Raw genomic sequence first — 12,781 nt, forward strand, 5'->3', positions numbered from 1 at the left:
GTAAGTCGTTGCGTGTGGAAAGCGACACAACCCGCATAAACACAAATAAACAGTAAAAATTTCTAAGGAAAAGATGAGGAAAACCTTCACGCAGGTCAGATATAGATGAAGTTTGGTCATCCTACTAAGTGAAAGTGACGGTCCTACCCGCACAATCATGATAGAGGAAACAGAACATTAACCTATTATCTGACACGCGTCGAAAGGTTAACTTATTCAAAACACTTAGAAAATTGATAAGATAAACTAAAATATGCATGAGCAAATCATATAATGTTTATAAGGCAAGGCATTAACAAAACATTTATATTCACGATAAAAGCTGTTCAAACGTTACAAAATGGCTAGGTATCTACCCGCCTACAAAAAGTGCAAATCTATCCCAACGGTTTGGAGGAATCTCAAGATTCAGGCTTCGGGACCACTCCCTCCAAACCCACTTGAACCCGCACCATCAGTTGGTTGCGGCTGTTCAAGGAAAGCTTTGAGAACAGTTAGCCCGTCATCAGCAGCAGCAACTTCATTCACCTTTTCCACGACCGGATGAGAGAAAGCAGCATACTGGTTCACAGCTTGGTCATAGGCAGCCTCAGTATCAACATCGTGTAAAGGAAATCTGGAAGGCGAGATATCTTTCTCTGCAAATCCTAGGCCAAGTAAGAAACCAACTTTCTCTCCATCCTCATGAGAAGCGTTGAGGGCTGTGCTCATGGCATCATCATAGGATGTGTTCGCGAAAATCCGATGCACAACCTACAAAAAAAAAAAAAAAAACTTTTCTAAGTATAAAAAGCAAAAAGCAAAGAATAATTGAGCTATGCGTACCTGCGGCAACGCTTCTCGTAGAAGCCAATCCTTATTGGACAGAGCCTCTTGAGGGTAACTTGAGCTTGATCGCGTGCGCGTTCGGCCTCATTCTTATTTAGGTTGGCAAGCAACACTTCCTTGGCAGTAGCCTCCTCAATGCCTTTAAGCTTGCGCTCAGTGCGATCAAGCACACCCCTCTGATCCAAGAGCTCCTGTAGCTTCTTGGCGTCCTCCAAAGCCAAAGCCTCATGAGCCTGCTGAAGCTTCTCCAGTTTAGCTTTCAGTTCTTCATTCTCAGTGCGTAGAGGCTCAGCAACAGCTTCAGCTTTTGTGGCCCTTTCAGTCGCATTACGCGCAGTTTCCTTAGCCAACCTAAGCTGTTCATTAACAACTTGAGAAGCCTTGGAACGGGCCTCATGCCTAGCTTGCATTTCGGCCTCAAGATCCTTGAAGGCCTTTTCTCTCTCAGTAGCGGTGGCGGCAAGCTTCTTGTTTTCTTCCTTTAGCGATTGCACCTGAGACCCCTCCAAGCTACGCGCAGTCCTTAACTTATCGTTTTCACGACAAAGTAATTCGACACGCGGCTGCATCCGGGCGAGTAGAATTCGGAGCTCGGTGGACAACCTGCCTTCCTGGTAACTAACTATTGCCTCCCCCAATGCACCACTTGGAGTGGCATGGCGCGTCCAATCGACGCAGTCTGCAGCCGTCCTGAGAGTTGTTCCTCGGCGGATATTCCACCTTGGGGCATAAACCTCATTGGAATCCGAAACTGCAACAACAAAAAACAGTCAAGAAAAAATGACTAAGGATGGATAACAGGCCAAAGTAACCCCACGCACCTGTAGGGTCGATAACAGGCCGATAGCCGCTAAGCCTATCACCCGAACCTAAAGGATATCCATCCAAGAGGTCAAGGAGATGGGAAGGAGGCAAAGATCGGACCCCCTCATCAACAGAGGTAAGTCTAGAGGTCCCAACTCTAAACATACCTGAAGAACTGGCCAAGGACGAAGTAGTCGTTGACGCCGAATGTGACACCGTAGAAGTCACAGAGGTAGAGACCATTGGAGATGAACTCATTTGAGATGAACTCATAACCGTTGCAGTCGCTGCAGATGAGCTCATCGCAGATGAGCTCATGGAAAAAGTCACCGCCGGTCCGGTGAATGACGTGGTAAATATGGCACTGACGGCTGGCGAAGAAGTTGAACTGCTCAACGCAGCAACGAAAGTGGACGCCATCGTCGGCACAGCAGCCATGACAGACGACGTCATAACCGGAACAGTTGCTTCAACAGTAAAAGCAACAGAACCAGTACCAGAAATAGACACAACCGCCTGGGTCATCGTCTCGGATAGGTTGACCAAACCTATCGTCGTGGGTCCTGAACCAACTCCTCCCGCACCACTTTCCTCAAAAACAGATAAGTCTACTTCTGCATAAAGAAAAACCTTAAGATATCAAAAACGAAGGCGGAAGGAGATGCGGAAAATGTACACAAAAAGTACACTTACTGGTTTTCTTGATATTGAAAGTCCTGTTAGGCGGAGATAGACCTGATGAAAATGGCCTCTTCACGCCAGTTACCTTCGCAATGCTTAGCGGCTCAGAAGTGACAGTCGTTGTCTCAACCTCTGAGACAATGGTCTCGACACCACCACCAAGGTTCCTCGCCGCCTCCTCACTCTCAGTCTCGGAATCAAACTGATCCCCCAAGTCAACGAAGGTAGCAACCTTCGTTTTGCCCTTCACGCTAGCCGCCTTCTTTTTCCTTACAACAAAAGGCCCATCTGCGGATCCCTCATCAGAAGATCACAAGATCAGAAGAATTCCAGCAGAAGTGTGAGCATGAAGAGGACGAGGATTAAAGAACTCATTACCTGGCCGAGTGACGCTTAAAATCTCATGGCCTGGCGGGTAGACCTCTACGAACCTATCCGCAGTTTTCTCCAAAACAGGCAACTCGTTCTCATCAAGATCAAGAGTACCCAACCGCGTTGGACCACCAGTCTCCCGCGGGTGCAAAAGAGACTGTAAGTCGTTCCCTTCTGAAATAAAAATGATAACAATGTTAGAAGGAAAACCCTAAACCAACACAAAAGACGGGGTGTACCATAAGGAATATAGTTCAAACCGTATTCAAGAACGATGGGTATTTGCAGCGTCCCAGACCCGGCGTCTTCCACACGCGACTCATCCCAAGCATGACCATCCCAGATTCCGGGAAGCGATAAACAGGAGTCTGAATCTGGGAAATCTTGGTGAACCACTCCGTCTCCTGGTAATTGGAAGCCGGAAGATTAGGAAGTGCCCTCCCATTCTTGAACGTCATCGCAATGGGAACGACACGAGCGGAAATATAGAAAAATTCATGCTTCCAAGAACGAAGACTACGCTCAGTAATACAGATCTTCAAACCCTTGATCCGAGTGACAAGGGTATACCAACCCTGGATGCACCTCCAAGTATAGAAGGTCATCAGGCGGTCGACTCGAGGCTCGATATCCAAAATACGGCACACCCATTCGAAATGGCGAACTTTAGCAATTGCCATTGGGTGCACCTCTGTCAAATGAACACCGTGTTTCTCCAAAACACGGTATACGAACTTCGTTAATTGGAATCTTAGATTCCCATATATGAAGAACGAAGCGTAAACCCCTATCTTGCCCTTAGGGGCGTCGTATACTGTCTGGTTGGTCTCCAACATGAATTTCTTGACGATGTAATTGTATACATCGAGAGAAAGAGTACACTGACACTCGCCAGCAGTACTCTTATCGTCCTTATCGGACGTTGACGTCGGTTTCTCGGGGAAAACGTCGGACTCTTCGACGTTAACCTCTGGGTCATGAGAAGAAGAAGACATTTTTTAATGTTAAGGATGAAAGAAAGCGGTTTCAGGAGAATGCTCGCCGGAAAAGATGAGAATTCGCCGGAAATCGCTTAAAAGACAAAGAAGAGTGAAGTGAAGATAATGGACGAAATACACCCTCTCCACCTTATATACTCATCGCAATGAATGCGATGAATTTAATGCGAATGAGAGAGAAAGCGTAGGAGCAATGACACGACGACACGTGTGGATAAAGCAAGCTGGCAACAGATGTCAGAATGGCGCGTGCCATGAAACTCGCGCCCACGCGCCTGAAAAAGCGTTTAGATTGACCACATGCTGTCACGTCGTCACAACTTCCTGCAATCCTGAAACCGTCAGAAGACGCCAACGTCATTTCAACCGTTTGGACTGTCCTTATCCTTTCACCAACCCTCCGAATTTCAAAAAGATTCAAAAAGATTAAAAAATAAGAGGGAATATACCCCCTTACCTTGGAAAGCAAGAAACCATAAGACAAGTGCGGGTACAGTGTCAAGGCGAAACCCTTCACATACTTAGCACTTGCAGGGAATTGAAGCCAAGAAGATCGATCTTATGGGCCATGCTTGCGGAAAGAGAAATAACACCCCCGCATGGCAGAAACGTTGAGAACTAGATTGTTTGAAGCTTCAAGGTGGAATTGGTTGTTTAACATAACTGATCACTATGTCTAAAACTACCAAAACCTCGTGGAGAATCTACACAAGTGAAACTCAACGCTCCCGACTTGCGAAGAGGTTACACACCTACCCGCATCATACCCAAAGATCAAGCAGAAAAGTCGGGAATTTTCTGCAAGTGACATTAGGAAAACTGCGGGAAGAATCCCCACGGAGAACCTTAAAAAACGAAAACCCCCTTTTAAAGCCCCTTGCTTAAAGTTCAAAAGTTCCCCTCACTTATTAACAATTCATGAGAAGAACAATAGACTGGGGGGACTTGAAGAGGTAGGTTCTCGCAAAGCCCAGTTGGACCCACAAGACTCACCTTGAAGAGGTACGTCTACGTAAAGACCAACTGGATCCGCAGGACCCACCATGCTCAGAGAGATGAAGACCTTACACGCAGTAAGCCAGCTGTCCCCGCAGGAAAGCCTCCCTTGGTACAGTACCCTGCCTGTCCCCGCAGCTGTGGGTACAAGCCAATAAGGAAGGCTACCCGCACTAACAGTAAGGCTACACGTATAAGGCACTAACTCTTAATACTTCAGTAATGTCACATGAAGAAGGAATGAGCAGGGCGGGAATATTCCCGCCCAAAAGAGCCAGTCCGTACGCTTCTAGAAGATCTTTTGTACTATACCTACCAAGGTATGGACAAATAGACAAGATCTGACAAAAGCAACCCATGAACCAATCACAGGGTAACAGCTCACTGACAATAGTACGAGGAGGAGCACGCTCCAGTACAAAATGTCACTATCAGCCGCTGCCTACCCACCAACTCCCATCATGGCACGAACGTAGCCCATAGTTGGTGGAAAAGGAATATTATATACAGCTGGCCGTACCTGCTTGGAAACCTACCTTCGGCTATAAATACTCCAACACCCTGGAACGGTATCATCATCCTCTCTCTAGCTATTTCTCTCTATATACACTTATATTCAGAGCAACCTAGTCTGATTCTCACGCCGGAGGGTGGTCAGAAGGAGGGACCCCCCCTTCTCAGTGACGAGCTTACGGTGTCTGTTTTGCAGGTTGAGAAGAATAGCCATCTTTGCCGGACCTAACCCTCGTGGGAAACATCTACTTAACCCTAAGATTATCCTTAATCTGTCGGGGTCATCTAGTGTTTCTTCAGGTTGGCATCCTAACGCTTCTAGTTATCGATCATGGTTCTTGCTAATCGAGTTAACAGATTAGCACATTCTATTGCTATTGCTAATTTCTGAAATATCTTTACAGCTTGTGCATTAAGGGGTTGATTCCGCCTTTATGATATATGCTCATTTTTTACCAAATTAACACATAAATCAAACTCATAATTATGGCTTTATTAACAACTTATAGTTGCCGTTGAAACTCGGGTATTTCTGTGTTTTTCAAATTGCTTGTTCGGTTTTAAACGACCATTCTTGACAAAACAAGCGTTGTATCTATCAAATATGTTTTGTTTACACCATTATGGTAAAGTGTATTAAGTATTTTTTTTTCTGAAAAACAAATCATATTTTAGTCTTTAAAAGCCGGCCCGTTCGGTATTAAGCGAAACAAACGGGCCCTTTTTCTGTATCCAAATTTCCTTACATACTTTTATAACTTATATTTGACCATGTTAACTTAAAAGTTTCTGTTTTTATATTTTATATAACTTTTTGTTCGGTTCGTGTCGATTTATCCATAAACCGCGTTTAATCAACTATCCTTGGTAAATGAAGGTGTTACAAGTTATAGAAATACTTTATATCATTATTATAAGATATTTTTCTGGAAAACAAAAAAAGTTTTTTTTTATTTTTGAAACATTTAGAGTTATATATATGTTGGTTTTAAGCGAAACACGCGTCTAGGTTTGAAAACGGGTTTCTTTTCCTAACCAAATTAGTTCTAAATATTTTATAAATAAATTCAATTCATATATGTTTCTGTTTGGAATAGTATTTCTATGTAAACACAAAGTTTTGTTCCAAAACTACCCTTTTAGCTAAACATAAGCTCAGTTTTGATAATCAAATCAGTTATGCCCTGCTATAATATAATATAATATATGTTGTAATGTCATATCTTGGTTCATAAAACGCCTAGGGTGGGTTTCAGTTGATGTTATTGTTGGGGATTGGGTTTTTGGTCCGTTAAGGACATAATTCGGTTTTAAATGTGATAATCCTTGTAAAGTGGATCAAAATATTATTTTTATGGCTGACATATTATGACTCGGGTTGCACGGCTTACTTCTTATCAAGAGGGTCACCAAAATGTCGGATCACGTGGTTTTTATTACTCGGTTAAATATTGTGGGACTGGTGCCAAGTTTAAAGACTTAAATTAACATGTTTTAACTTCTGGTAACATATCGGTTTTGGCTAAAGTTTTTGGGCTGCACCCTATGTAAATTTTTTTTATTGTTTCAAACCTGTTATAATCTTTACATATTCTGGTAAATTTAAAAAGGTAAAATTTTGTTTTGTTCACATCTCGTTTGTTTGGTTTCAAAAAGTGAGTTTTGCGGTTAGGATTTTATGATTGCAGAATCAGTATATAGCTAGTTACGAGTTTGGGTTCTGGACTGTGTCATTTAATGGGACAGCAGCATATGGATTTGAAACCATTTAGGATTAAACGAACAAGTGGACAGGTTCCAAGGCTTAGGCTATGTGGGTTCTGGGATTCATCCGTGAGCGTGAGCGTGAGCGTATAACAACGTACATTAGAATTAATCAGATGATTTGCAATGGAACGGAATGGTTTTGGTGATTTTGTAATATCTATCTTTGTCATTTTTTTATAACATTCAAATAGGGGAACCGGTTTAATTTGTTTATACATATATTATAGATTATACACCATATATGGCTTTAAATAATGCAGACCATGTCACAGTTAGTGTTTATCGGTGCTCGTTTCGTTTGATTTGGTGACTGGATGGTGATATAAGAAGTTGTTTGATATTTGGTTTCGTGTATTTTGGATAGCCCGGTAATGGTATAGGTTGGAATGATGATTCTTTTCTTCGTATAACTTTTTATCCAAACGAGTCTCGCTTTCGTTTGATTATTTTGGGTTGAACCTCGGTTCTATATAATTATATTAGTCGATCTTGACGGTTCGGGCCAAGACCGCCATCATCTAACATCTTATTCGGTATCTACTTAGTTAGTGTATGGTTTTGGGACCAAATTGCACTCCTAACACTTCAATTAATAATTAACCTAACATTGTGGTGTTATTCATTCTAAATGGCTTTCTCGTAACTAATTATCATAACTAATATTTAATTTTTCTATATTCTAGGGCTACTAAAGGTGGGGGTCATGACTCATAATGTGTTAAAAAAATGTGATTTGTGGCACAAAAGTTTATGTCAAAATAAACAATTTTCAGCATTTACCATATCTGGTGATAATCTATTTTGATGGATCTTGCATATATGGTTAAATGATGTGCTCATGTACCACTTGAGTGGGTATACTATAGAGGATTCAGCATTATATATGTTTTGAGTGCATTATGTGTACACAAAGTGATAAACATAAACATATATATATATATATAATATATATATATATATATATAAAGCAACTCTGCCTTGTTGTTGTTGTTGTTGTTTACCGTTGAAAGTTACAAACAACTAAATCCTACAAGTCCACAACGACTTCATTAGTTTTGCTATTAAAAAGGCCTAGTCATGGAGTTTGTTGCTCGTTTGCCTTCCTATTTCGATGTGAACGCTAGCTACTCTCAAATGAATGTCACACAAACATTTCTAGCGCCACGTACAAACACGTAAAATGTAAAACCTTGTTTGCCTAACAATTTTCAGGTTTTTCTTTCTCACATATATCTTTCATCTAAAACATAAATCTTCAAACTTCGACACTGTAACAAACATATCGAATGAATATCCTAACTCACGCAATCGTAAATATATATCGAATCAATGCATATTACAATTTATTATCAAATAGTTTCTATTTTGTTCTTATTTTTCAGCATTATTTGGGGTTTCTAAAATGCTGCTGGCCCAAAACCAACCGGTACATATTAAAGTTGATTATAGAATGAAAAATGTTTTGACTTCTAACTAGTGAATTGGGAGTTTGGGATAAAGAGCGGGTCATAGTTCCTAAATACGTTGACTCAGACATTGACTCACATGATGGTGTTATGAAAACATGGTCCGGGGGTTAAAGAAGTATTATTGTCCATTAGTGTCCGTTTGTTCATTATTGCCCGTTAACGTCCGTGTACAATATTAACGGGCGGACACAAACAAACTCAATTTCTTAATGAACGGATCGGTAGAGTGTTCGAGAACCGTCCATTTGTCCGTCGAAAACTTAACGGACAGACACAGACAGGCTATTGTTCGGTCCGTGTACACCCCTAATAGTACATAAATACTTTGAGCCGAACATAGACCCACATGATGATGTTATAAAAACATGGTCTGATGGATTAAGGAAGTATCATGCTAATTAGTGAGAGAAGGACGAGTAAATAGGGATGGGCTTTTTTCCTAAATACCCGTACCCGTACCTGTATTTGTACGTGTCTATTGGGTACGGGTATGGACACGCAAATTTACTGATTATAGGTACGGGTACTTTCGGTACGAGTACGGGTATTACGGGTACTGGTACCCGTTTAGAATATGTAAGGACTTTTATTAAGTTTCCAACACTTATGACTTAACTTTCAAGCGGAATTTTCAAAACATGATATATATTAGTTGAATAAGTTCATTCTCGATTTATATGTGTATATTCATATATTGTGCATTCGTATATTTTTATTTCTTATGTGTAATTGTGTATATAATTAAATAACATGTATTAACTTTCTCTCTTGTTTTAATATAGAAATTGAGGAATCAATAAATTAAGAAAAGGAAAAGGAAATGGATTTTATATTATGACTGATTTGTTTCATTTTTAGTTTTGGTATTATGTTTGGTTGCGGTATTATGGTTTTGGTATTATAGATAATGATTGTCGATATCGTACCGTTATCTAGTTTAGTGGAGATTGTTTAAAAAAAGAACAAAGAGGTACAAAGCGAGTACCGTACCCAAAGTACCTGTACTAGTACCCGTACCATATAATTCGGGTACGTGTATGGGTACCAAGATTTACTGATATCAGGTACGGGCACTTTCGGATACAAATACGGGTATAAATACGGGTACGGTCCCGATCCCATCCCTACGAGTAAATGCTAATGCTTTGGTTCTTGGGGGCTATGAAGAACGAAGAATTGAGTGTAAAAATACTTACGAATAACAAGTCTAAATAGTATATAATATTATTATATTTACGAAATTGGTTTAGATTATATAAAATAAAATAATAATAAAGGCAACTATATAGTCGTGTTAGTTAAAGGTAACTATGATTTTTTCTAAGCTTAGAAAACTATTTAAAAAGAAAAAAAGGAAATATATATGTAAAACTATATACACCAAAAAGCATTACAATATACAATAGAGTCAAATTATTAGAGATAAAGAGCAACAAAATGGGATTATTTTTTAGCTAAAAAAAAACTACTAAATTTCTTTTTTAAAAAGTAAATAAAAAAATCATAACTCAGAATTTAATAAAAAAAATGTAAAAACAAGAAAAATGTTACCACCGCCTATCTCGTTCTCATAAAAAACCACACACACAATGGTAAGTGAAAAAAGTCGTGTTTTTTGTTTATCATTGTGTTATGTGTTTATTTTCGTCATTGATTGTGTCTTTTTTCTTTATATTGTGTTATATTAGTCAACATTGTGTTATATTTTGCGATTTATTGTGTCTTTTTTAGTAATAATTGTGTATTTTGTTCATTTCGTCATTGTGTCTTTGATCTCGCCATTGTGTCTTTTCGTCATTTTTTGACGGGAATGATGACGGAAACATTTTAGTTTTTTATTTATATTTTGAGTTATGATTTTTTTATTTTTTGAATTTATTTAAGGGGTTTTTTTTTGTGGTCACGAATCATTGTCACACTTCTCGTTTTTGTCTCAATTTGTATTTTAACTTTACCCTTATGGGAAGGGTTATTCAATTTAGAGAAGCTTTTACCTATCATAATAAAATTTTTAGCAGCGCGTTGCAACGGGGCTCAACATAAATTCGGTTTGTGGCAATGCTTTCAGACCCGGCCTGGACGTCTTACCGAGTCAAAGGTCGAACGAACTAGGGCTGTCACTTTTACTCGAAACCCAACGCGAACCTGAACTAACCCGACTACTTGTTTAAGGTAAAGTATGTTAGGATAACAATATCAGAGTATAATTTAAAATATAGTAACGGTGTCTCCTTGTTTGATTTTAACATAGTGTTAATAGGGTTGAATTACCATCTTGTCCATTTAAAAGGGTTAAAATGTGATTGTTTTTATTTTTATTTGAATCATTTATTTTCTAGATATAGATATGGATAATAATAAGTTGTTGGGCAGGAGGTAATGGGCCCAATCAAATTGAAAACAAGGTCCCGTCTGTGTATTATATAATATTAAATCAAAATAAGAATGGTGCTTGTCTTGGCGATGGCGTGTTACCTTTGGTTCAGAAGGTCCAAGACGCATTGATAAAGTGGAGATCCTCCCTCATATTGTGGTTGTTGGTAGTTGTAATCAAGTGTACTCGTAGGCCTCCACGTTTCGACCGCTCATCATTCAGCTTCGTCAGATCAGGTATTATTATTATTATTATTTATTAGTCTTCAATTTCAATATATATATATATATATATATACACACACTTTTAACATTATAGAATTATCGCATAGTTAACTGCTTTACATGATACTAATAAGATTCTCACCACATTATTAACTGCTTTGTATGTGTATATCATTGGAGATTAGTTAGACTAGTTCATTTATATACATAAAGTAGCTTTAGAACCCCGGCTGATCCATATACTAAAATACAAATAAAACGAAAGAAGTATTAGATATGAGTGAAATACTTATGATGTTTTCATTTGATATCAATAATAAGATTAAGTCTTTGTTACTGACCTGTCTGTTATCTGGAAAACACCTCTAGGCTGAGACTGACAGGGAAGCAGGAGGAGTTATTTCTCGACATAACCCTGGTTGATTTGCCTGGCATTCTTCTGATAGTGTTACAGCAATGATAATGTCATACCTCAAGAATCCTAACACTTTAATTCTTGCTGTGGTACCAGCAAATACTGATATTTCCAACTCAGACGCAATTCGGATCGCTGGAAATGTTGATCCAGATGGTAATTAATTCAGTGCTTATCATCTCTCATGTAATTTGACTTATAACTAAGACTGTCCGTCTCTTTAACATGACCATTTTATTTTATTCTGTCAGGTTACCCAACTATTGGTGTTTTAACAAAGGTGCAAATCTTACACATAAATCAAAGTTTTATTTTTTTTTATTTGGTAATCTGACAATTGTTACCTGTTACATTTCTTAGTCAAGAGGTACTATATATATATATATTATCATTGTTTTAAGTTTTAACACTAGCTGTTTTAATACATAATGAAATTTGTAAATAGGATATTATGCTGAACCGGACCATTAAAGATGCAATTGCAGCTGAGGAGGCATTCTTTCGCAGTCATCCGGTTTAACATTTTAACTATTTTTTCGTGGTTATGGCTCGTACGTTCTTCAGCTGATAACTAATTTTCATGGTCTAGGCTTATGATAAGATCGCTGGTCGTTGTGGAGTGCCTCAGCTGGCGACAGAAGTGAACCTGGTATATATTTTGCAATCTGGTTAAGCACTTGGTACTTGGTGGTGTTAAAATCAATTCTATTCTAACTCTTTTATTATGTTTTTGCAGATTTTAGTACATCATCTTAACATCGTGCTACAAGGGTTTAAATCGTTCTTTAGTTCTACACCTGGTTCTTTGGCAAAGGAGCTTGCTGGGATTGCGATTTAGGGCTACACTTTATCAATAAACGTGGTTCGCATATTTAAAACTTCTTGTTTATCTTTAAACCGGTAGTTTCTTGAATGTTACCAGTAAATTTGGTTTGGATATTTGAAAACTTCTTGTTAAACTTTGAATTGGTAGTTTCTGCAATGCTTGACAAAAAAAATGTGAATTAAGCTCACCTGATATTGTTCTATGTAAATTATGTGACATGCCTGTGACATATCTAATATCTTTGTATGCTTACATACAAATTACATACAAAGATATGTTTACAAATATTTTAATAAATGTATGGCCATAATTAATTCTTAAAGTTTTTAAAACCCGCGTATTTGTAAGTCGTAGAATCTCTAAAAACTCACCCACATGGCCACAACCGTTGATTAAATTAAATCCTTTAGTGATTGATAAATCCAAATTTATATTAGAAAAAGTAAGAGTATTTTTGGATGAAGTTTCAAAATAGTCTTCTAGAAAACCATTGGTTTGGAATGAAAGTTATCCG

The 12,781-nt window shown here is 38.7% G+C and overlaps 1 protein-coding gene across 1 annotated transcript; it reads left to right on the forward strand.

Annotated features, from left to right (window-relative positions):
* Positions 1-11,874: 11,874 nt before the first annotated feature.
* Positions 11,875-12,433, forward strand: LOC143598442 (dynamin-related protein 3A-like). Its single transcript, XM_077076652.1, has 3 exons — positions 11,875-11,955; positions 12,031-12,090; positions 12,178-12,433. Exons 1-3 carry the CDS (start codon positions 11,893-11,895, stop codon positions 12,277-12,279), a joined length of 225 nt encoding a protein of 74 aa, XP_076932767.1. The 5' UTR covers positions 11,875-11,892; the 3' UTR covers positions 12,280-12,433.
* Positions 12,434-12,781: the final 348 nt, after the last annotated feature.

Source organism: Bidens hawaiensis, unplaced genomic scaffold (genome assembly GCF_021521415.1).
Source record: "Bidens hawaiensis isolate Kalapana, Puna unplaced genomic scaffold, B.hawaiensis_p1.1 tig00050207_1, whole genome shotgun sequence".
NCBI lineage: Eukaryota > Viridiplantae > Streptophyta > Magnoliopsida > Asterales > Asteraceae > Bidens > Bidens hawaiensis.

Bases quoted from the DNA above. Each gene is read 5' to 3' on its own strand.
- LOC143598442 (XM_077076652.1), top strand. From the start codon at position 11,893: ATGCTGAACCGGACCATTAAAGATGCAATTGCAGCTGAGGAGGCATTC. The intron at 11,956-12,030 runs GTTTAACATTTT...TTCATGGTCTAG, and splicing joins CATTCTTTCGCAGTCATCCG to GCTTATGATAAGATCGCTGG. The intron at 12,091-12,177 runs GTATATATTTTG...ATGTTTTTGCAG, and splicing joins TGGCGACAGAAGTGAACCTG to ATTTTAGTACATCATCTTAA.